At 54.4% G+C, this 23,198-nt stretch overlaps 2 protein-coding genes across 7 annotated transcripts in view; one reads left to right on the top strand and one right to left on the bottom strand.

Moving 5' to 3' along the window:
- The window catches only part of LOC120391382 (adhesion G protein-coupled receptor E5-like), a 1,047,477-nt gene that overhangs the window by 258,741 nt on the left and 765,538 nt on the right, over positions 1-23,198 (top strand). The gene's annotated exons all lie outside the window — the stretch shown is intronic.
- LOC120391398 (UPF0575 protein C19orf67 homolog) lies at positions 11,702-19,267 on the bottom strand. 5 transcript variants are annotated; one of them, XM_039515051.1, is made up of 7 exons: positions 19,160-19,267; positions 16,771-17,075; positions 15,273-15,417; positions 14,215-14,315; positions 13,748-13,942; positions 13,226-13,348; positions 11,702-12,633 (listed from the first exon to the last, which is right to left on the bottom strand). In XM_039515051.1, the coding sequence occupies exons 2-7, from the start codon at positions 17,052-17,054 to the stop codon at positions 12,444-12,446; spliced, it is 1,038 nt and encodes a 345-aa protein (XP_039370985.1). In that variant the 5' UTR covers positions 17,055-17,075; positions 19,160-19,267; the 3' UTR covers positions 11,702-12,443. The 5 variants fall into 5 exon arrangements, with proteins under 5 accessions (XP_039370985.1, XP_039370983.1, XP_039370984.1 ...); XM_039515049.1 differs by lacking the exon at positions 19,160-19,267 and adding an exon at positions 17,772-17,825; XM_039515050.1 differs by lacking the exon at positions 19,160-19,267 and adding an exon at positions 17,772-17,825 and having other exon boundaries at positions 15,273-15,414.

Below are 23,198 nucleotides of genomic sequence, written 5' to 3'. Positions count from 1 at the left end.
CGGCCCGCGCCCCCGCCCCGCCGCGGACACCCGGGGAGCGGCAGAGACCGGGGGTGACCAGTGACACTTGGGGGAGGTAGTTGGAGGAGGGGTGATTTGGGGGGAGTGTTTGGCCTGGGGAATCCCAGAGCTGAAGGGGGGGTTGGGGGCGTGGTTGGGCTGGGGGAGGGGGGTGCTGTGGGCGGGTGCTGGGGGGAAGGGGCAGTGGTGGGGCGGGGTTTGTGGAAGGGGTGTGGGGTGTTTGGAGGAGGGGAGGAAGGGGCAGTGGTGGGGCAGGGTTGGGGAGGTTTGTGGTGTGAGGTTTTGTGGGGAGTGTTGAGGTGGGGAGGGGTGTTGTGGGGATGTTTGGGGAGAGGTGAGGTTGAGGAGGGGTGTTGGGGTATTTGGGAAGAGAGGAGGGAGTGGTGGGGTGGTTAGGGGTGGGGAGTGGTGAGGTTGGTGGAAGGGGTGTGGTGTGGGGGTGTTTGGGGAGGAAGGGGCAGTGGTGGGGCGGGGTTTGTGGAAGGGGTGTGGTGTGGGGTGTTTGGAGGAGGAAGGGGCAGTGGTGGGGGGGGTTTGGGGAGAGGAGATTGAGCGGGTGTTGGGGGTATTTGGGAGGAGAGGAGTGGAGGGGGTAGTTAGGGGTGGGGAGTGGTGAGGTTGATGGAAGGGGTGTGGTGTGAGGGGGTGTTTGGGGGAGGGGAAGGGGCAGTGGTGGGGCAGGGTTGGGGCGGGGTTATTTTGCTCACTGTTGGTGCCTGGTTCTGCTCCAGAGCAGCTGAGCTGAGGGGGCAGGGTGGTCAGTGGGGGGCAGGGGGGAAGGACCAAGTTCAAAGGGACTGGAGCAGCAGTCAGTTGGGTGAATGTGTGGGTCATGTCCCTGTGTGCAGGGCCCAAGGTGCAGCTGGGTGGGTGTGAATGTGGGATTGGTTGGGTGGATGCATTTGTGTGGGTCCATTTGTGCCTGGCTGTTTGGGACATGCAGGGTCTCCAAGTGCTTTGGAGGATACGATTAAAATTCAAAGTGATTGGTCACATTGGAGAAATAGTCTGAAGTAAATAGGATGAAGTTCACTAGGACAATTGCGAAGTTACTCCACTTAGGAAGGAACAATCAGTTGCACACATACAAATAGGGAAATGACTGCCTAGGAAGGGGTACTGCGGAAAGGGGTCTGGGAGTCCCAGTGGATCACAAGCTAAATATGAGTCGACAGTGTCACACTTTTGCAAAAAAAAGTGAACATCGTTCTGGGATGTTTTAGCAGGAGTGTTGTAAGCAAGACACAAGAAGCAGTGCTTAATTTTGCTAGAGCTGAGCTTGGCAATTCATAGTCCTGGCACCTCTGGGCCTGCTGCATCAGTTATGAATGTAAAAAAATTGCTCTAGTCCCTGCACCTCTTTCATTACAAATTAAGCACTGACAAGAAGAAATTCTTCTGCACTACTCCACGCTGATTAGGCCTCAACTGGAGTATTGTGTCCAGTTCTGGGCGCCACATTTCAGGAAAGATGTGGGCAAATTGGAGGAAGTCCAGAGGAGAGCAAGAATAATGATTAAAGGTCTAGGAAACATGACCTATGGGGGAAGATTGAAAAAACTGGGTTTGTTTAGTCTGGAGAAGAGAAGACTGAGGGAGGACATGACAGTTTTCAAGTAAATAAAAGGTTGTTAGAATGTAAGAATGGTCATACTGGGTCAGACCAAAGCTCCATCTAGCCCAGTATCCTGTCTTCTGACAGTGGGGGAATGAACAGAACAGGGAATCATCAAGTGATCCTTTCCCTGTCACTCGTTCCCAGCTTCTGGCAAACAGAGGCTAGGGACGCGATCCCTGCCCATCCTGGCTAATAGCCATTGATGGACCTAGCCTCCATGAATGTATCTAGTTCTTTTTGTACCTTGTTATTGTCTTGGCCTTCACATCTTCTGGCAAGGAGTTCCACAGGTTAACTCTGCATCGTGTGATGAAATACTTCCTTTTGTTTGTTTTAAACCTGCTGCCTATTAATTTAATTTGGTGCCCCCTAGTTCTTGTGTTAGGAGAAGGAGTAAATAACACTTCCTTATTTACTTTCTCCACACCAGTCATGATTTTATAGACCTCTATCATGTCCTCCCCTTAGTTGTCTCTTTTCCAAGCTGAAAAGTCCCAGTTTTACTAATCTCTCCTCATATGGAAGCTGTTCCATCTCCCTAATAATTTTTGTTGCCCTTCCCTGTGCCTTTTCCAATTCCAATATATCTTTTTTGAGATGGGATGACCAGATCTTCACACAGGATTCAAGATGTGTGTGTACCATGGATTTATATAGAGGAGGGAGAAAAATTGTTCTCCTTAACCGCTGAGGATAGGACAAGAAGCAATGGGCTTAAATTGCAGGAAGGGAGGTTTAGGTTGGACATTAGGAAAAACTTCCTAACTATCAGGGTGGTTAAGCACTGGAATAAATTACCTAGGGAGTCACAGCAGGTGACTGTCTGTCATTGGAGATTTTTAAGAGCAGGTTAGACAGACAGATGTGAAGGATGGTCTAGATCAGGGGTCGGCAAACTTTTGGAAGTGCTGTGCCGAGTCTTCATTTATTCACTCTAATTTTAAGGTTTAGCGTGCCAGTCAGACATTTTAATGTTTTTAGAAGGTCTTTTTCTATAAGTGTATAATATATAACTAAACTATTGTTGTATGTAAAGTAAATAAGGTTTTTAAAATGTTTAAGAAGCTTCATTTAAAATTAAATTAAAATGCAGAGCCCCTCCCCCCCAGACTAGTGGCCAGGACCTGGGCAGTGTGAGTGCCCCTGAAAATTAGCTCACATGCTGCCTTCGGCACCTGTGCCATAGGCTGCCTACCCCTGGTCTAGATACTGCTTAGCCCTGCCTCGAGTGCAGGGGACTGGACTAGATGACCTCTCGAGGTCCCTGCCAGTCCCATGATTCTGTGATTCCACCAGTGCCCGCTGCTGGATGGGATGTGGCAGCCCTGGCTCTCCTAGGCACAGCTCCTGATACACTTCCTGGCACAGCTGGCTGGTCTGTATACACCCCTAAACCCCCCATTGGGGGTGTAACCCCCGCTTGAATTTCCCCAACACCTCCCCAGTGGCAGGACTGGCTCTAGGCACCAGCAAATCAAGCATGGGGTGGCACAATTCCAGGGGTGGCACTCCAGCCATATATATATATATATATTTTTCCTTGGGGCAGTAAAAACCTAGAGCCGGCCCTGCCCAGTGGTCAGCTAGTTACATGCAGTGTTGCCATATTAGTCATTGGTTGGGAATTTGAATTGAAATTGAAACATTAGTTCACATGTTAGAAGCCTATACAGAGTACAATAAAATACGTGTACCTGAAAAAGTATAATAGGTTTGAAAAGTGTGAAGAAAGACTAGATTCTTCACACAGCTGTTGCTTTTTCTGACAATGTCGGCACAGCCGTTTTGGCAATGTTGACCAACCTTATATCAAGTTATGATTTGTAAGCAAGGTCTGAATGAGCTCTCCCCCAACAGCTGATGGGGGTGGGGTGGAGGGTAAGGCCTCAAGTGAGGGGAAGGCTTCAGAACCAGAATGTATTTACCTGAACTCCCCTACCCTGCCTAGGTATCCAGCAGACAGAGCTGTGTTGCCCAAGTGATCAATTTTGGCTGGTGTTGGGTTATAAATCACTTTAGCATTGAATGTGGGGGTTTAACAGTGTGCTGACTCATCACCGCAGCACCTCCTGCTGGTCAGTCCAGGAATTGGCTCACTCCAGCCTCAGAGCGCCTCCTGCTGGCTGGTGTCTCGCCCGTTGTCGGCTCTGCTGTGTTGTCTCCACCCCTAGGACATGCGTCGCTCTCTGGACCACAGTGTCCTCTTCAGGACATCGCCCTCCAGCAGTGCCCACTACTCCATTCTCCCCCCCTTCCAGCAGTATATCAGCAGTCCTAGTCCACACCTGCCTTCATGGCCACCTGCCACTCCAAAGTCTAGCCCCTTACCTCAGGGACAAGGTGCAGTCCATGGGCCATGCTCCCTCGTGGCAAGGTGCAGTGCAGGGGGCGGGGAGGCCCACCCACTACTCTGGGCCCCAGCCCAGGGACCCTTGAGCAGCAGCTGTTTTCTGCCTTCCTCCACTCCCTGTCGCTGCCCACCTTCCCTAGGCCACTTCCCCGTATCCTAACACCCACTCAGCCCTTGTTTCAAGGCCTGCAGTCTGGCAGGGTCAGCCAGAACTCCCACGGCCCTGCAACCCTGCCCAGCACTGCTCTGTCCAGGGTGGTGCTGCTGGTGCCGGTGCCACCAGGAGCCAGTCCTCATCCCTTGCGGGCCAGGGGAGACTCACCTCTCCTTTGCTAGGCAGCCTTTATATAAGGCCCAGCCTGGCCCTGATTGGCTCTCCACAGGCCTCTGCTGACTGGCTGCCAGTCTGCACAGCCTCCCGGGCCTGTTCCAGCCCTTGTTCTCCTGGACTACAGGAGGTCATGAAATGTTACCCTTATTGTATGAGTAAAGGGCAGCAGAACTATACTTAGCCTGTCCTGATTGAGGGGGGGGTCACACTGCTTAACTTTTGCCAGGGCTGAGCCCCGGCACCTCTGGGCCTGGCAGTTCAGAGCCCCGGCACCTCTGGGCCTGGTACTTCAGAGCCCCGGCACCTCTGGGCCTGGTACTTCAGAGCCCCGGCACCTCTGGGCCTGGCAGTTCAGAGCCCCGGCACCTCTGGGCCTGGTACTTCAGAGCCCCGGCACCTCTGGGCCTGACACTTCAGAGCCCCGGCACCTCTGGGCTTGCTGCATCAGTTATGAAAGTAAAAAACTTGCTTGAGTCTTGGCCCCTCTTTCATTACAAATTAAGCACTGGTCACCCTCAAGTGACCTGCACTAAGCGAGGGGTTTGGATGGCAGATCCCAGTGGTGGGGAGGGGAGGGGGAGCTACAGCTTGGTGGTGTGGGCTGTGCCTAAGTGTCAGGCCCTGTTTGACCTGCCCCTCTCCCTTCTATAAAGACAGAGCTTATTAGGCTCCATAGAGAGTCTTTTGTTAAGTGACCACGAGAGCTGAAATCACCAAGAGCCGGGTGGAACCTCAAGAGACTGACTTGCAGAGGTCACAGTGGCAGGTGAAAACAGAAGGTGCCGGCTCAGGGCCATCAGTGATGGCATGAACAGTGGTACAATAAATAACAGCGCCAGAGTAAGCGGCCGGAGCGAGTGGCGAGCAGCTGGAGGAACAAGCAAGGTGCCTTCTCCCCTGGGTGGGAGGTGAACTCATGTGAAAGCACCTCTGAACTCTGGGTCTCCACTGACCAAGGAAAACAACTATGAGTGGGGTGCGGTGGATGGAGAAGGGAGGGGCACATTAAAGGAACATTTTTTTTGGACTATGTTTTAGTGACTTTGCTCCAGAATGCTAGATTTGTGACTGTGAAACATATATAAATATACATTTCCTAGTAGGCCACGGTTTTTAAAACGCCTTATTTGCCAAGGTCATTATCTCACAGTGTTGCTATCTCAAGAGGTCGTTACCTTGGGAAGTTTCTGTACTAAACATTATTATATTATAATTAATTTTTACAGAAGAACATAAGAGCGGCCATATTGGGTCAGACCAATTGGCCATCTAGCCCAATACTCTGCCTTCCGACAGTGTCCAATGCCAGGTGCTTCAAAGGGAATTAACAGAAATGGGCAATTATTGAATGATCCATCCCCTGTCATCCACTCCCAGCTTCTGGCAAACAGACGCTGTCAGAGCATGATGTTGCATCCCTGCCCATCCTGGCTAATAGTCATTGATAGACCTACCCCCCAGAAACTTATCTAGTTCTTTTTTGAACCCTGTTATAGTTTTGGCCTTCACAACCTCCACTGGCAAAAAGTTCCACAGGTTGACTGTGTTGGATGAAGAAATATTTCCTTTGGTTTGTTTTAAACCTCATGTCTATTGATGTCATGGGGTGACCCCTAGTTCTTGTGTTATGTGAAGAAGCTTATTTACTTTCTCCACACCAGTCAAGACTTTATAGACCTCTATCATATCCCCCCTTAGTCCTCTCTCTTTTCCAAGCTGAAAAGTCCAAGTCTTTTTCATCTTTCCTCCCTGGAAAGCTGTTCCATACCCCTAATCATTTTAAGTGCCCTTCTCTGTACCTTTTCCAACTCCAATACATCTTTTTTGAGACGGGGCGACCAGTACTGCACACAGTATTCAAGATGTGGGCGTACCATGGACTTCTAAAGTAAAAGTGGAGGAGCTTTGTTTGCCAGACTGATCAGCAAAGCCAGTGCAGACAAACTATATGAAAAGCTTGCAAAACACTATGCCTCTGGACTGCATCAACGTGGAGAAAGCCTTATAAGCCAGTCACTGTCAAAGCTAATTTTAGAAGTACTTAATGAGGTTGACACTGGTTCCAGCCAAGACCAGCAAATGCTCACTATCTTTTTGCAAGAAACAGCTGACTGGCTGGAAGCATGCAGTGCAACAGTGAAAGACTCAACAGTTGAAAAAGTGAAGAACTCTCTCACTGCATTCAGAAAATGTGCATACATGGCTGATGAATGCACCAATGCAAATGGACGTCAAATATTAAGTCATTGCGTATGTTATCTTGATGTCCGTGGTAAGCCAGGAGATACATTTCTAGATGTTCAGGTTATAGAAGACACATTGGGTACATCTCTGACAACCGACATCTTAGAAGAGTTAAATTCTTGTCAACTGAACCCCAAACAGATGGCTGCTTGTGCGTTTGATGGAGCTGTAAACTTCTCTGGAAGACATAGTAAAATACCAACTTTGCTCAGAGAAAAGTGCAACTCTAATCTCTCCAATACACACTGCAGAGGCCATCTACTCCAACTAGCTCTTGTACAAGCTCCAGAATCTTCAAAAGGCATTTTAAAAGCTATAAATTGAATGTCTTCATTATACTCTTTTCCAGAAGAGTCCAAAAGGACTGAACGTCTTGGAAAATATAGAAGATACACTGGGACTGAAGTTCAAATTAGTCCAATCTGGGAAAACCCGCTGCCTTTCTCATGAGCGATCCTTGGCTGTTGTCTTAAAGTTACTGCAACCATTATTATTGGCTTTGGAAAGTATCTTCTGAGATGGGACGGATCTAAATAGAGAGGCTGGTGGATTACTTTTGTTACTAAATTCAGAGAAGACAATCACCATTCTCTCTTGTAAGTCTACTGTTGAAACCACTTGGGTCATTAAATAGTGTCATCCAGGCATCTGCTACAACCGTAGTAGATCTCTGTCCCTCAATGGAAGCTACACTTGGATCAATCGGAGAGCTATCCATTGAAAACGTACTGGACGAAGCAAAGACTTCCATTCAGAAGCTGACTAATCAGGGCACTTATATTAACTCCTTAAATCAGGGGTAGGCAACCTATGGCACATGTGCCAAAGGCAGCACATGAGCTGATTTTCAGTGGCACTCACACTGCCTGGGTCCTGGCCACCGGTCCAGGAGGCTCTGTATTTTAATTTAATTTTAAATGAAGCTTCTTAAACATTTTAAAAACCTTATTTACTTTACATACAACAATAGTTTCATTATATATTATACACTTATAGAAAGAGACCTTCTAAGAACATTAAAAAGTATCACTGGTGCGCGAAACCTTAAATTAGAGTGAATGAATGAAGACTCGGCACCGCACTTCTGAAAGGTTGCCGACCCCTGCCTTAAATGAAGTGGACAAGAAGTGTTTGTTAAGCAAGCTTGAAAAGTAAAGTACACAGATTGATTCTTGCATCTCTGCAACCGTAACTTCTGGATTCTACTCAACTCCTGTGTAGCTTTTACAGATGCCAGTCTTATAAAACCCTGACAGAATGAGGCACTACCAGCAGTGGGGGTGCCATGTGATCAGGACAGACTAGAGAATCTGAACACAGAGTGGAATATCATACGACAAATGAATGAAGTGTTGACTTCAACTTCTTCTTTATCATCACTAGTGGCTCGACCCGATCTTTGTGCTATGTTTCCTGGGACGAAAGAAGTAGGAATTCATCTCTTGCTATTCCCAGTCACAACAGCTACAGCTGAGCATTCTTTTTCCTCATTGAATAGAATTTTGTGTTCTGAAAGAAGTGGCCTTCTGCCTGATCATGAGCATATCATGAAGGACTGGAAGTACCAGAGCCATGAGAAGCCACTGAACATGAACGCCCTGCATTTGAGAAGTTCATTAACAGAGTTGTGCAAAATTACAAGAAGAAACCAAGAAGGATGTAGATATCGTGCTTCATAGTAGGCACATGTAGCCAACTTTAATTTGTGTGAGGATTTAAAAACAAGTTAAATCTAATAAAATCGTCATGAAACAATTTTCAGATTTTACTATGGTGCCATAAAGCCCACTTTCACCCTAATGGTCTCACCCCTCACCGCTCCTAACCCCGGCTGGATTTTTGAACACCCCCCTCCCCAATTTCAATTCCTGGGGAAAACACTGCTCGCTGGTCCTTCTATACCTCTCCTGTGTGCTGCTGGGAGCCTGATACCAGGGATGGGAAATAAGGGGCAATGGGCCCAGCAAACATCCAGCAGCCCCCCGCAGAACTGGACGATGGAGGGGGAGGAAATCTCTGGTTCACAGGGCAGAGCCTTGGCACCCCAGAAGGACGAGGGCTCCCCCGTGCCCAGCCCCTCTCTGCTTATCCAGGCTGGAGAAGGGGCAGACGTGTCCCAGCATCTCCCTCACATGCCACCTTGCCCTCAGGGAAAGGGCCTGGGCGAGGGAGCTGCTCCGAACACAGTGAAGTCCAACCATGACCAAGACAGCCAGGATGCAAAGACCCTGCAGCCATCCCCGCTGCCCTCCTGCCTAACCCAGGCTAGAGCAGTCACCAGCCGGCACATCACAGCACCGCTGCTGGAGCTCCAGGCCCACAGCATCCCACCCAGCTGCCCCTGCGATTGCCAGGGAGGATGGTGATGCTGGGGGAGGTGGGTGAATCACCAGTTCTTTGATGCTCCAGCATCTCTCCCTGAAAAAGTCATTTCAGGCCAGGCCAGGCCACTGAAGTCACAAGAATTCTTTGCATCTGTCTTCACTGGGGGGGGGGGGAATCCCCATTTCAGAGCTATCCTTCCTGGGCCACAAACCTGAAGCACCGTCTCCCACGGATGCAGCAATGGAGGAGGTTTTGGAACAGATTGATCAGTCACTGGGACCAGTGGGCATTCACCCAAGAGAGCTGAAGAAACTCAAATATGAAATTGCAGAACTACTATCTGTGCTATGCAACCTAGCACTGAAATCAGCCTCTGGCCCAGATGGCTGGTGGCTAGGCAGAACACACTGATTTTTAAAAAGGAGTCCAGAGACATTCCTGGCAATTACAGGCTGCTAAACCTAACCTGGTCAGTAAACCAGGCAAAACTGACTGAAACAGAATTAGCAGACCCAGTATGTTGGAGAAGAATCAACACAGCTTTTGTAGAGGAAAATCATGCCTCACCACTCTATTAGAATTCTTTGAGGGAATCAACAAGCATGTGGACAAGGAGAATCCAGTAGATATAATATGCTTGGACTTTCAGAAAGCTTTTGACAAGGTCCCACACCAAAGCTCTTAAGCTAAGTAAGCTATCATAGGATAAGAGGAAAGGTCCTCCCCAAGGATTGGAATCTGGTTAAAAGATAGGAAATGAAGGGGAGGAATAAATGCTCAGTTTTCACAATGGGGAGAGGTGAGCAGCGGGATCCCCCACAGATCTGTGCTAGGACCAGCACTGTTCAACGTAGTCATAAATGATCTGGAAAAAGGGGTGAACAGTGAGGTGGCAAAGTTGGCAGATGATACAAACTTAAAGTGAATTCAGCCCAAAACTGACTGCAAAGAGTTACAAGGGGAATGACACAAAACCGGGCGACTGGGCAACAAAATGGCAGCTGAAATCCAACATTGATAAGTACTGTAATACACACTGGGAAAAAACAATCCCAACTGTGCCTATGCAGTGATGGGATCTGCATTAGCTGGTCCCACCCAAGAAAGAGCATAGTCTCATCATGGAGAGTTCTCAGAAAACATCCACTCACTGTGTAGCAGTGGTCAAAAAAGCAAACAATGTTAGGAACAGAGTAGAAAATAAGACAAAATATCACAGAGATACTATGGTGTGCCAACACCTGGAATACAGCGTCCAGTTCTGGTTGCTCCGTCTCAGAAAGAATATGGTGGAACTGGAAGAGGTTCAGGGAAGGGCAACAAAGATGGTCAAGGGTATGGAATGGCTTCCATAGGAGGGGAAACTAAAAAAGACTGGGGCAGTTCAGCTTGGAAATTAGACAACAGGGGGTGGTGGTGGGGAGATATAAATTCATGAATACTGTGGAGAAGTGTTATTTACCCCTTCACATGGTACAAAAACAGGTGGTTACCCAATGAAACAGACAGGCAGCAAGCTTCATACAAACAAGAGGAAGCACTTTTTCCACACAATGCACAGTTAACCTGGGGAACTCATTGCCAGGGGACGCCATGAAGGCCAAAAGTATAACAGGGCTCAAAACAGGAGTCCATAAGTTCCTGGAGATTAGATCCATCAATGGCTGTTAGCCAAGATAGTCAAGGATGCAACCCCATGCTCATGGTGACCCTAAGACTGACTGCCAAAAGCTAGGAGGCGAAGACAGAGATGGATCACCCCACAATTGCCCTGTCCTGTCCACGCCCTGTGAAGCTCTGGTACTGGCAACTGCCAGAGACAGGACACTGGGCCAGATGGAACATTGGGCTGACCCAGGATGGCAGCTCTAAAGTACCAATGTTTTTGGCCAAAAAAAAAAAAAATAAAGAAGAGAGAGAGTCTGGTTTCGTGTCAAAGGTAATGCTTCCATTTTGATTTGTTTGGGTTTTTTTGGTTCAAAATTTCCTGCATTAAAAAGCCTCACAGAAACATTTTGATTTTTTCTGATTCCCCCCTGCCCCGACTGAAACAATTTGGCAAACTCAGCATCACCAAGTCTGCATTTTTGTGCTGGGAAAAAAAAAAAAAAGGATGAAAAACGTCACAGCTCTAGTTCTCATCCTCCTCAGCACGCCCTCACCACGCTGAAGGCCATGTGTACAGAGCAGCATCTTGCTGCAGTTGCCTTGGCGTGAAACTGGAGTAGCTGCACTGGATTCACTCTGGAGTAACGGGGATAAGGATCCAGCCAGGCCCTTTGGCTTAGGCCTTGTCTGCCCTGGCATGTGGCAACCCCAGTACCAGGCTGGGCTGGGCCTCTTAGCTCTGGAAGGGGGGGCCCTTTGTTGTCATTTGTGGGGCAGACAGGGTGAGCTCCCCACATAGCTAGGAGCTGCTGGATGGGCCCATACAAGACATCCTGGCCCCACCATGCACCCCTAATCAGAGGCCATCAGGGTGTTCCCAATGGGGGGGGGACGCTGGGCCCACTCTCCCACCTACCCCAGAATAATATCATCCATCTCTTACCTAGTGCTTCCCAGCCATAGATCTCAAAGCACTGCACACAGGGGCTGTGTCTCATTATTCCTGTGCTGTAGATGGAGAAACTAAGGCACAGGGAGGGGACAAGACTTGCCCAAACTCACTCAGCAGTTCAGTGGCAGAGGTGGGAATGGAGCTCAGGTCTCCAGAGTCCACTAGGCTGTGCCGCTTCAAGCCTTCTCCCCACATGCTGCCAGACCCAGCCAGTCCCCCGCCCCCCGCCCCAAGCCAGTCAGCCCAGCAGCCTTCCCAGTGCCAAGAACCAAACTTTTATTGCAAAAGCACAAGCTTATAAATAAGAATTGCACTTGGGTTGGGGAGAGGGGGAACCCCTGCACAGGGCTCTGTGGAGATCAGGGGAGGGGGGCCACCAGCTCAAATTCGGGTGGGGGAGGGACCCCATGGTGCTCTGTGCACATTGGGTGGGGGTGGGGGAGGAGGATTCTCAGTGCCCAGCAAGTTTGAGGAACAGGACGGGGAGGGAAACGAAACCCCGGCAGATGGGGCCTGGGGTGGGATTATGGGGCTGCCCCCAGATCAGGGGAGCCTGTGGAGACCCCCTGTTCTGCATTAACAGCAGGGATCCAGCCCCTGGCTGGGGCTTTTTCAGGGGAGGGTTTATGGACCCAGCAGCCCCAACCCTTGTCTCTTTTGCCTCCACTACCCCACTGGGGCCGAGCTGCCCCACCCCTCCCAGGGCATCAGCCCTTCTAGAGGCAGTGGGGTGAACTCTGCAGAGATGGGTCCCTAGCCTGCCCTTCAGCCCCAAGGGGGGAGTGGAGTCAGGGCTGAGCTGCCTCCCCTCGCTAAGGCTAACGACCCTCCTGGGCCTAGAATCAGAGGAGTTTTAAAAGAGCCAGTGGTCAGTTAAAATACAATGGGCCTGTTTGGGTGTCAGGGCTGCCCTGACACCAGGGTGAGGGGCCCAGCAGGAGGCAAGTAGCCAGCACTTGCCCCCTGCGCCCCAGGAAGCCACACGGGGGCTGTGCTACTGTCCCTGCCCCCCCGGGCTGCCCCAGTGTAAGGGCTCCCTGCTGGCGCCAGGGCAGGGGAGGGGCGCGCAGGCCGGGGCGCTCAGGATCTGCACCAGCAGGTCGGTGGCCAGGGTGTGCGAGGGCTCCTCAAAACCGATGGTCAGCAGTGGCTGGAAGTCACCCGTGGGCTGTTTGCACAGCACCCTGCAAGGAGAGTGAGGGGCACGTTACAGCCTCTGCCCAGGCCCAGGGGCACCCAGGCCAGCCAGCACCCAGCCAACCCCTGCCCAGGCGCACCCTGCCCTGCCCAGTCCCCGCCCAGAGCCAGCCGGGCCCCCACACCCTGCCAGGACCACACCCACCCACTGCCAGGGACACCCAACCCAGTCAGAGCACCCAGCTTGTCCTTGCTTCGATCCACCCAGCCACTGCTCTCCCCGCCCCTCCCTGTCTCCTGAGCCCTCCGGCTGCCCCTCACCCACCTGGCTGCCAGACCCCAACCCCAGGGCCCCTGTGTCAGCCCTGGCAGGAGGGGGCGCTACTCTGTTCCCTGGTCCAGGGTCACTCAAGGCTCAGCCCGCGGTGCCTGCAGCAGGATGGGTTTGGGTGCTGCCTCCGCAGGGAGGGTCTCGGGTGGAGACAGGGTCATGGGGACGTGGGGTCAACTGGGCCGGACCACATCACTGGGACTGACAGCAGCCCCCCCACACCCCATGGCAGCTCCCCACCTCTCACTGCTGCAGCCAGGAACCCCCTCCCTGCCCCACAGCCTCTTGGCCCACACCCCGGCGCTCACCACTGCAGGACGTCGGAGGAGTGCTCTGCATCGGGGTCCAGGGGCACCCAGCGCCCGATGGACCAGAGCTTCTGCATCTTGACGGTGTTCTCCCTACCCGTGTCCCGGAAGCACAGGAAGTAGCTGCAACAAAATTTGGGGGTGAAGGTCGGGGGGGGGGGGGTCGGACTGGGGCAAAGCCCCCCCCCCCGGAGACGATCTGGGGCAGCGGGGCTGGGGAGGAGCCTGCAGGGAGCAGGGATAAATTGGGGATCGGGGGAGATGCCTGGCAGAGGGAAGGGGTGCTAGTCAGGGGGCACACAGTGCCCAATGGGGGGGCCAGGTGAACCCCTCCATCTCCCCTGTCTATACCTGAGCTCCCTGCTGCCCTCCCACCACAGATGCCCCTAGGTCCCTGCCAACGAGGCAGGAAGGGATGGGGGACGGGGTTGCCCCCTAAGCCCGGGGCTCGGCTGAATCACTGCAGCTCAACATCAAATCTCCCTCGGGCCCAGGCCCCACTCCCAGGGCCCAGCAGCTCACTACTCAGTGCGGTGCCCCCGGCGCCGCCCCCCGGCACCTGCCCCCTCCTCCAGAACGTCCAGGTTCCAGCGCATCTTCTTGTAGAGGTTGCGGGGCAGGTGGGCGGCTGTGTAGGGCGCGGAGATGCAGAAGCGGAAGATGGAGAGCTGGCGCCACTCACTCAGCCAGAAGCGGCCGCAGAAGAAGCATGAGACGCTGGGGGAGGGGGAGAAAAACGAAACAGATGGGGTAAAAGCCCCCTCTCCAGCGGGGGGAGCCGTGGAGGAGCCGGCTTCCTCTGCCACCTGCAGCATAGCGCCCCCTAGCGCTGCATAGGGGCATTGGGGCTGACTGAAAAGGAAGAGCTCCTCCTACTGAGCCCCCCGACCCCACTCCCTGCAGCACAGCGCCCCCTAAGGATGTACAGGGGTCTCTGCTGACTGCGAAGGGACAGCGCCCCCTGCTGAGCGCCCCCCACCCTCACATACCCGAAGGGGTCGGTGTCCTCCAGGGAGACGAAGCTGAAGGAGGCGTACATCAGCACCAGCTGCTCCAGTCGCAACGCCAGCTGCTCTGAGATCTCCAGCAGCTGCAGGGGAGAGACACCGGGAGCCTCTGGGTGTGGGCCTGGCACTGAGCTGAGGGCAGGACCCTGGAAGGGGAGGTTGTCCCCCAGCACCAGGCAGGGCGGGACCCCGAGAGTCAGCATTCAGTCACAATTAACAGCTTGGGTGTCGGGGCTGCCCTGATGCCAGGGTGAGGGGCAGGAGGAGTCACAAGGAAGCCTTCCCAGGATGGGCAGCCCAGTCCCCTTCCTGGTCTTACTCCCAGGAGGGCTGCCACCCCTCATCAAGTCACTGAGCCCGCTGGCAGCTTCCTGGGTCCTGCCAGCCACCGGCCTCCAGGCATCCCGGCCCAGCGTGTCTAGGGCAGGCTGGTAACCTGGCCCCTTCTACCCCCCAACAGAGCCTGGCTGGAGGACGGGTACTATTCACTGGTCTGCACTGGGGGCTGGAGCCCCTCCCCCATTTCGTTAGTGAGAACATTCAACGGGGCTGGACCCAACAGTGATCCAGACGATACCCCAGCCAAGCCCTGCCCCGTCCCTCTCCGGCCACGCCCCACACTATGCCCAGCTACCTAGCCCCCCCTTGAACCCCTAGCCCCCGCCCTGCACAATGCCCCCACCACCACCACTGCCCCACGCCCTCTGGCCCAGTATATCACCCTCAGCCTTCGGTTCTGCTCCTGGAGCCTGCACTCAAATGCATGACAACGTCACATCCAAGGTACGTGTCAGTTAGCTCTGAGCTGGGGGTCCTGACTCCCAGCACCCCTGCTCTAACCACTAGACTCCCCTCCCCTCCCAGAGCTGGGGGTAAAACCCAGGAGTTCTGACTCCCAGCCTCCTCCACCCCATCAGACACCTTTAACAGGAGTGTAGAGAAGGCAGGTGACCTTTTGTCCCTGATGTGGGGCAGATGCACCCCACTCCCCCCCAAACCTCTATGCAGGCATCTGTGAGCCCACCCCCCGGCTCACTCACCCTCTTGCGCACGGACGCCTGCATGGCGCCCAGGCCAGAGTTGTAGCTGCGGGCGGTGGACTCCAGGTATTCGAAGTAGGGCTGGCACATCTGCAGGAAGGTGGGCACGGCCTTGGCAAACTGCTCCTTCTGCATCCTGTCCCTGCTGGAAAGGCAGCGGGCACCCGGTCACGAGGGGCCAGAGGGGGCTCGTTGGCACCGACAGCAAGTGGAGACCCCCCACCCTGAATCACAGGGCCCCAGCGCCAGGCTGGGGCATGTGGGTCAGCAGTGACTGCAGGACAAGAGCGCCCCCTACTGCTCCCTGGCTCCTCACTAGCCCACTCCTGGCCCTGGGGAGCTGCGAGTTCTGCGTCTCCAGGGGGTACCGCACCAACACCACTCCCCATTCTGCCCTGGGGCTCAGGGTGCCCACGAGCCCCCTGGCAGAGAGCTGGGCACCCACAGCTCCTGTTTGATACAGACCGGCCTCTTCCAGCGGGCAAAGGTGGCTCCTGGAACCTCTGCTCCCGGCTGGGTCAGATCAGAGGTGACTGGTGAATTCCCCTTTTCCCCTGGAGGGCAGACCCCTTGCGGGGCATGGCCTCCCCACCATGTGGGGTACTGCCCAGATGAGAATCTGGCCCTTCAGCAGGACAGCTGGAATCCCGGCATGGCACTGCCCAGAGCAGGAGCTGTGCATGGCAGACTGGCTGAGAGATGCTGTGAGGGGGGTGCCCGCTTGGTCGGGCATTAATCCTGCCCAGCACTGTCTGATCCAGTGCGGGCTCCAACCCATCCTGGGTCCATCCTCCCCTGCGTTCCCAGCCTCCTCGCCAACGTCAGCCGCTCTGCCCAGCTCAGTGCTACCTGGACCCCTCCCTTCAGCACACAGAGCTGCCCGGGATGGGGTGGAGCTGAACTGACCCACCGCCCCCACCCTGCTGCCTAGCTGCCCCTACGTCTGCCCCCCCCCCACTTCAGCCCCCTCTCTCCCCACTGCCCCCCTCCCCTGCCCCGCTGTGCCAGGCTTCCCCTTAACACTGCCCCCACCCCTACACCCCTGCCAGCCCCATCTCTCCCCACAGCCCCATCTGTGTCAGGCTTCCCCTCACCTCACTCCCCCCACCTCTGCCCTCATGCCAGCCCTGTCTCTCCCCACTGCCCCCAACCACTGCTGCCTCTGTGCCAGGCTTCCCCTTAAACCTGCCCCCCACCACTGCCCCCCATGCCAGCTCCCTCACTCCCCACTGCCCCTCTGTGCCAGGCTTCCCCTCCCCTACTGCCCCCACCTTTACCCCTCATGCCAGCCCCTTCTCTCCCCACTGCCCCACCACTACTGCCCCCTTAGTACCAATCCCCTTTCCCCACTGTCCCCCTGTTCACGGTTGGCCCACTTCTTTGCCATACACCCTCCCCACCCCATTGCCCCCAGGCGAGGTGCCCTCCTCTGCCAGTCACCCCCCCACATCCCCGCATTCCAGCCCCCTCCAGTGCCAGGCGCCCCCACCCCCCACACCTGTAGAGCAGGTATGTCTGGAAATCCTCTGCTTTCTTCAGCAGGTACTTGAGCTTCTCCGTGACAGGGGTGAGCAGCTCTTCCAGCGTGAGGTTCTCATGGGTCGGGGACGCGGCCTGCGGTGCCGGGCAGCTCAGCCAGCGAGCTTCAGCCGCGGGCGAAGAGAAGAGGCCGCGCTCAGGGCTGCAGGGAGCCAGGCTCGCCGCGCTGCCTGGGCTGAAGCACTGGGCCTTGGCAGAGCCCTCTGGGCAGAAGGTGCCACTGTACCCCTGCTTGCCTGCCATCCCGGGGTCCCGGCTCGGCGTCTGCAAGAGAGGGAGCCGCTGAGGCTGGGGCAGGGGGCCGTGGAGCAGCCATTACCTGAAGGGACAGGCCAGGAGAGCGGGTTACTTGCCCCCCCCCCCAGCCTGATGCCGCCAGTCCCCCGTGCATCTCCCAAGGGCAGTGGAGAGCGTGCCAACTCGGGGGGTGAAGGCCTTGTCTACACGGGGAAGATAATCTGAATTAGCTAACAGGGCGAATTCAAACCAGATTAGCCCCCCGTCCAGACACTCCCATTCCAGATAGAGGTGCCCTCAAGCCGGATTTGCCCTGGCTGTAGAGAATCCCCGGGAGGGATCAGGCCCTGCCCTAGGTGGGGAAGAGGGGACAGGCCCTCACCTGCGCCCTGCTTTGGCCGTCTCAGGATCACCCAGAGGTGCTGCCAACCCTCCTGCCCCCCGGCCCATCCCCACGCCCCATCGCAGCTGCAAGGGGCCTTGGTACAAGCCCCCAGCTGGGGGCAGGTGTGCCCAGGAGCCCCAAGGCCAGGGCCCTGCAGCGGGGGACCCCCGTTAGGGCCCATCTAGGCCACCTCCTGCAGGGGGCCAGGGTGGGGCTGTGCCCGATTGTGGGAGCAGCCCCAGCTCCGGGCTAGGTGCCCCAGTGACAAGGAGCTGGGCAGGGTGAGGGGGCATCTGGCCCCACAGGTAAGTGGCTGCTTGAGAAAGTGTTAATCTCACTGCCTCAGTTTCCCCGTCGGTGTAACGGGCGGGGGGGGGTTTCATGGGGGCCAGACTGCAGGGAGGGTGGGCGTGGCTATGACCTTGGGGGCGGGGCGCAGGGTAGCTTTGGAGCGGGACAAAGCGATGGGGGCGGGGCCATGTGACGGTTGGTTCCCCTCCTCTTCACCTGCTCCGCCTCCTGCGCCTCGCGCGCGGGCCTCTTCCAACTGCCGCTCCCGTCAGGGGCGGGGCCAAAGGAGGGGGCGTGGCCCGCGCGTCCCAAAGGAGAGGGCGGGGCCTTGGCAGGCAGAGAAGAGCAAATCAAGGGGGGGGTGTCTGCAGCAGGGACCCCCTTGCTAAGGGGGCCAGCCCCACACCCCTACGGGGGCCCCAGTTCCCCCCATGCTAGGGGCCCAGCCCTTACAGCCACCCCACACCACCGTGCCCCCCACTCCTCCACCTCTGCAGAAGCTGCACTGAGGGGCCTGGATTGTCAGCCCCTGTCCAGGGACCATGTGTGGGGGCAGGGAGCAGCTCCCCCGGGGGAGGGGGGGCCACAAAGTGGGACATCCCCAAGGCTGCCCACCCTGACCCTCCTTGTGAGTGCTCAGGGTGTCCCTGACCCTGAAACCCGCTGCAGGGGCCGTGGGCAGGAGACAGAACTGCCACTTCACGGGAAAAAAAACAGATTTGTTTTCCTTCCACATGGGACCAAAAATGTGGGAAGGAGCCAGAAGAATCACACTCTTCCCTAAAGCACAATTAGAATCTGTTCTAGCTGTTGCTCTGGGTTGAGGAGCACCTGCCATTATGGTAAAAATCACAACTGGCCATGCTGAATTTTTTGTGTGTGGGGCGGGGGGGTTACTAAAAATATTTCCACCAGACTAATTTACAAACAAGGAATCTGAGTGGTTCCTTCTGGCCCTTCAACATTTCAGCTGCCTCAACCCAGTCCTGCCAAAGCATCAGTTTCATCCAAGGAATATTTTTCTGGCCAGAGGAGCCAGCTCTGCCCCATAAAGCCCCAGATGCTGGAGTCCTGGGATTTGTTTCTGCAGCAAAGCCTTTTACTCCCATACATGAAGGGGCGTTTCATAGAATTGACACCAGAAGGGATTATTTAATCATCTACACTGGCCCCCTGTATAGTATAGCCCATTAAATCCCCCCCCCCGATACCCCACACTGAGGCCAGAGATTTAGGTGACTCTAAACTGATACAGACCCAGGGCTGAGAGGGGCACCCCAGCCCTACAGCAGGGCACACATAAACCCACCCCAGCAGTAGCAGGATTTCAGCCCCATTCTTCAGCAAGGGGTTCATGCTGCAGAACAAGGCAGGAGAAATCAAAGCAACCTGATTCTTTCCCTTGCCCCAGAATCCAGCTTCTGTAGGCCCCTACCTGCTCCCTGCAGGTCTGCTGTGTCTCTCTGACCACCTGACTTGGTGGCCTCTTATCTCAGGCTCTGTGCTGCCCCACTCTCAAACCCATCACCTGGGGGGGGCAGCTAATTAACTACAGGTGGGGGTGGGCTAAACCCACCTTCTTTAAAGGGCCAGACCAGCCTGAGCCAGACACAGCTGGTCTCCTGCTCTAGCTCCATCCGTTTAGATGTGGGTGGGAGTTTTGCTGTTGATTTCCTTGGGAGTTGGATCAGACCTGTTGCGAAAGCAGGGCAAAGACCCCGTGTGGATGCAGTTATTCCACTAATAGAACAGCTCTAGTAGCGCCACCTGGAGCTACGTTTCTGCCCAAGGTTTCCGTTTTCAGCTGCTTAGAACTTTGCCAAAGTTTCATTGTTTGGGACAAAACATCCCCCGCCGAGTATCTGCTTCAGGTGAACTTGGGGAGTTTAAAACCACACAACTGGGGGGAGAGGCCATTTAGCCCATGTGGAAATTTTTTCCCAACCATTTGGTTCAGCAGCTCTAGCGCCCCGTGTGGTGACACAGGGACCTTTGATGGATGGCGGGGCAGAGGTCCTGGGGTCAGGGAGATGCTGCTCCTTGGGCCAGGGACTGTCTTCCTGGCCTGTATTTGTACAGCACCTGGCATGATGTGCTCCTGGCCCATGATTAGGACACCTAGGCACTACTGTAATACACCTAATAACATACAGCACCGAGCACCAGGTCTTGGTCTGACTAGGATGCCTAGGCATTACCATAATACACCTACTAACTAACTAATACAATGTGATCCCAACAGGCTCTGAACTCAGAGACCAGAATAAACTGAGCCGTGGGTTAGAACAAGCCAGAATTGTTTTCCTGGGGACAAATTTAAAATATGTTTTTAAAGTTTGGGGCAAAATTTTGTTGTAGGGTTTTTCCAAGTTTTCATCAAAAAGCCAATATGTGTTAAACAAAGTCATTTGAATGGAAAATATATTTGGCACCCTACACCCCGTTTATTGTTTAAAATAATCTTATGACATTTTAGGCCAATCTTGCAATTTGGGGGGGAGGGGGAGGGAGGGTGACTCGGGATTTTAAAATGCATGGGCTTAGTAATGCTGGATGTCCCCTTACTCATCGGTGTGTGGCTCAGGGATAAGCCAGTAGGAGTGCTATAGGCTGCCGGCTCGTCTCTTTTCTGGCTTCTCCATTGATTTCTGCAGAATTCCAGATTCCAGCCGTTATGGATTCATCACAATGATGACTGAGCCATGCTCCATCTTGGTTGGTGTTAACTCTGGTCCCTAACAACGACAGCCAAAATGGCCAGTGTGTTAACCATTGATAATTTTAGCCCAAACATCTGGCTCATACCAGGCTTGGGGACTGAGGGCAGGGCTGGTAGGTTACACCTGTCCCCTAACCTTTGTTGTGTCAATTTAGATTGCAAGTGCCTTGGGACGAGGGCTGTCTCAGCGGGTGTCCGTACGAAGCCATCCCAATGTCTGCTGTTCTGTGTTTGCACAGCACCCCCAGCAGGGGTCTGATCTTGATTGTCCCTTCCCCGGGCACCATTGTAAGAAACATGATTCTCTTCTCCTCCCTCTGAGCCCTGAGCTAGCTTAGACCACGCTACCCATCACCTTGGCATCAGGCCTTTTATCACTTGCTGCCAAGGGACGAGCTAAGGACAAGGCCAGAAGGAGACACAAGGAGGCAGTGCTGGGCCAGCATGGGTGCCATGAGATGCCCCCTCCAGGGATCACGTCATTGGGAGTTAATAGCTGAGTACAGGCACGCTGGGCCTGTTACATGCATGAGAGGGCAAAACCCTGCCCAGCCCAGCCTTGGTCTCCCATGTTTAAGAAGGATGAATTCAAACTAGAACAGGTACAAAGAAGGGCCACTAGAATGATCCGAGGAATGGAAGGCCTTTCGTATGAAAGGAGACTTGAGGAGCTCGGTTTGTTTTCCTTAACCAAAAGAAGGATAAGAGGAGATATGATTATACTCTTTAAATATATCAGAGAGATAAATACCAGGGAAGGAGAAGAATTATTTCAGCTCAGTGCTAATGTGGACACGAGGACGAACGGATATAAACTGTCAGTCAGGAAATTCAGGCTTGAAATTAGACGAAGGTTTCTAACCATCAGGGGAGTGCAATACTGGAACAGTCTACTGAGGGAAACAGTGGGGGCGAAGGACCTCCATGACTTTAAGATTAAGCTAGATAAGTTTATGGAGGGGATGGTATGATAGGATAACGGGCTTAGTCAATAGGTCAATTATGTGCCTGGTATGATATAACCTTTTCCAGAGGGTTTGGCTGGAGAGTCTTGCCCGCATGCTCGGGGTTCAGCTGACCGCCATATTTGGGGTCGGGAAGGAATTTTCCTCCAGGGAAGATTGGCAATGGCCCTGGAGGTTTTTCGCCTTCCTCCGAAGCATGGGGCAGGGGTCACTTGCTAAGGAGTGGGTGGATCGGCTTATGTGGCCTGCATCTTGCAGGAGGTCAGACTAGATGATCATAATGGTCCCTTCTGATCTTGAATTCTATGATTCTATGATTTCTGCAGAATTCCAGATTCCAGCCGTTATGGATTCATCACAATGATGACTGAGCCATGCTCCATCTTGGTTGGTGTTAACTCTGGTCCCTAACAACGACAGCCAAAATGGCCAGTGTGTTAACCATTGATAATTTTAGCCCAAACATCTGGCTCATACCAGGCTTGGGGACTGAGGGCAGGGCTGGTAGGTTACACCTGTCCCCTAACCTTTGTTGTGTTGATTTAGATTGCAAGTGCCTTGGGACGAGGGCTGTCTCAGCAGGTGTCCGTACGAAGCCATCCCAATGTCTGCTGTTCTGTGTTTGCACAGCACCCCCAGCAGGGGTCTGATCTTGACTGTCCCTTCCCCCGACACCATTGTAAGAAACATGATTCTCTTCTCCTCCCTCTGAGCCCTGAGCTAGCTTAGACCACGCTGCCCATCACCTTGGCATCAGACCTTTTATCACTTGCTGCCGAGGGACGAGCTAAGGACAAGGCCAGAAGGAGACACAAGGAGGCAGTGCTGGGCCAGCATGGGTCCCATGAGATGCCCCCTCCGGGGATCACGGCATTGGGAGTTAATAGCTGAGTACAGGCACGCTGGGCCTGTTACATGCATGAGAGGGCAAAACCCTGCCCAGCCCAGCCTGGGCCCCCAGGTGCCCCAGCCCAGCCCAAAACAGGGGTATGGAGAGCTCTGGGCTGCAAGACGTCTGAGCTGAGCCTTGCAGCTGCCAGACTACCTGGTCACGATGATCCCTTCTCCTCGATTGCTATGAATGAGCCTTCAGGGCCAGCCCATGGCTGACCTGCTCAGCTGCTACCCTCCAGCTGTAGGGGGGCTCAGGGCCCGCGGGGGCTTCCCCAGTGGTGAGTGGAGAGGCAGGTGCACCCCACATCCTGGGCAGCTCCTCCAGGGCTCAGCTGTCTGGAGGCAAGACACTAGCAGAAGGTAAGGCCCCTCTGCCCAGCCCCCATGGCCTCTGGCCACTTGCTCCAGGAATGCAGCCACATGGCTGGTTGCTGGCAGCGCCGGCCCAGGAGCACATCTGAGGGGCAGAGCCCCAGCGGAGGTAACTTAGCATTGCACGAGTGGTGTCAATGATCCCCAGCTGGTGTCAGTCTAGGGCACCCACGGAGAGCTGGCGACTAGCCCCGCTGGGGAGGTGGCCCCGAGCGTTTGTGCCATGATGCCCCAAGTGCTGGGTGGAAGACCAGGGATGAGTGGGACACTTAGGAGGCTGCTGAAGCATATGCTGGCGTGTGGAGCGGGTCAGCAGAGAGCTGGACAGATGACAGTATGGGGAGCTCTCGTCTCTGTCTGTATGAACCCACTACCCCATTGCAGCACCAGGGGGCGCTGTGCTGCAGGGACAGGGAGTCTCAGTAGGGGGCGCTCTCCCCTTGCAGATAGCACCAAATCCATTCCCCAAGAGCAGGACTAGGGGACGCTGTGGTCAGTAGGGAGCATTTCCCCTCAGTCAGTGA

This window comes from Mauremys reevesii, linkage group 25, assembly GCF_016161935.1.
Source record: "Mauremys reevesii isolate NIE-2019 linkage group 25, ASM1616193v1, whole genome shotgun sequence".
NCBI classification, from domain to species: Eukaryota; Metazoa; Chordata; order Testudines; family Geoemydidae; genus Mauremys; species Mauremys reevesii.
This window is presented reverse-complemented; position numbering and strand designations above follow the sequence as displayed.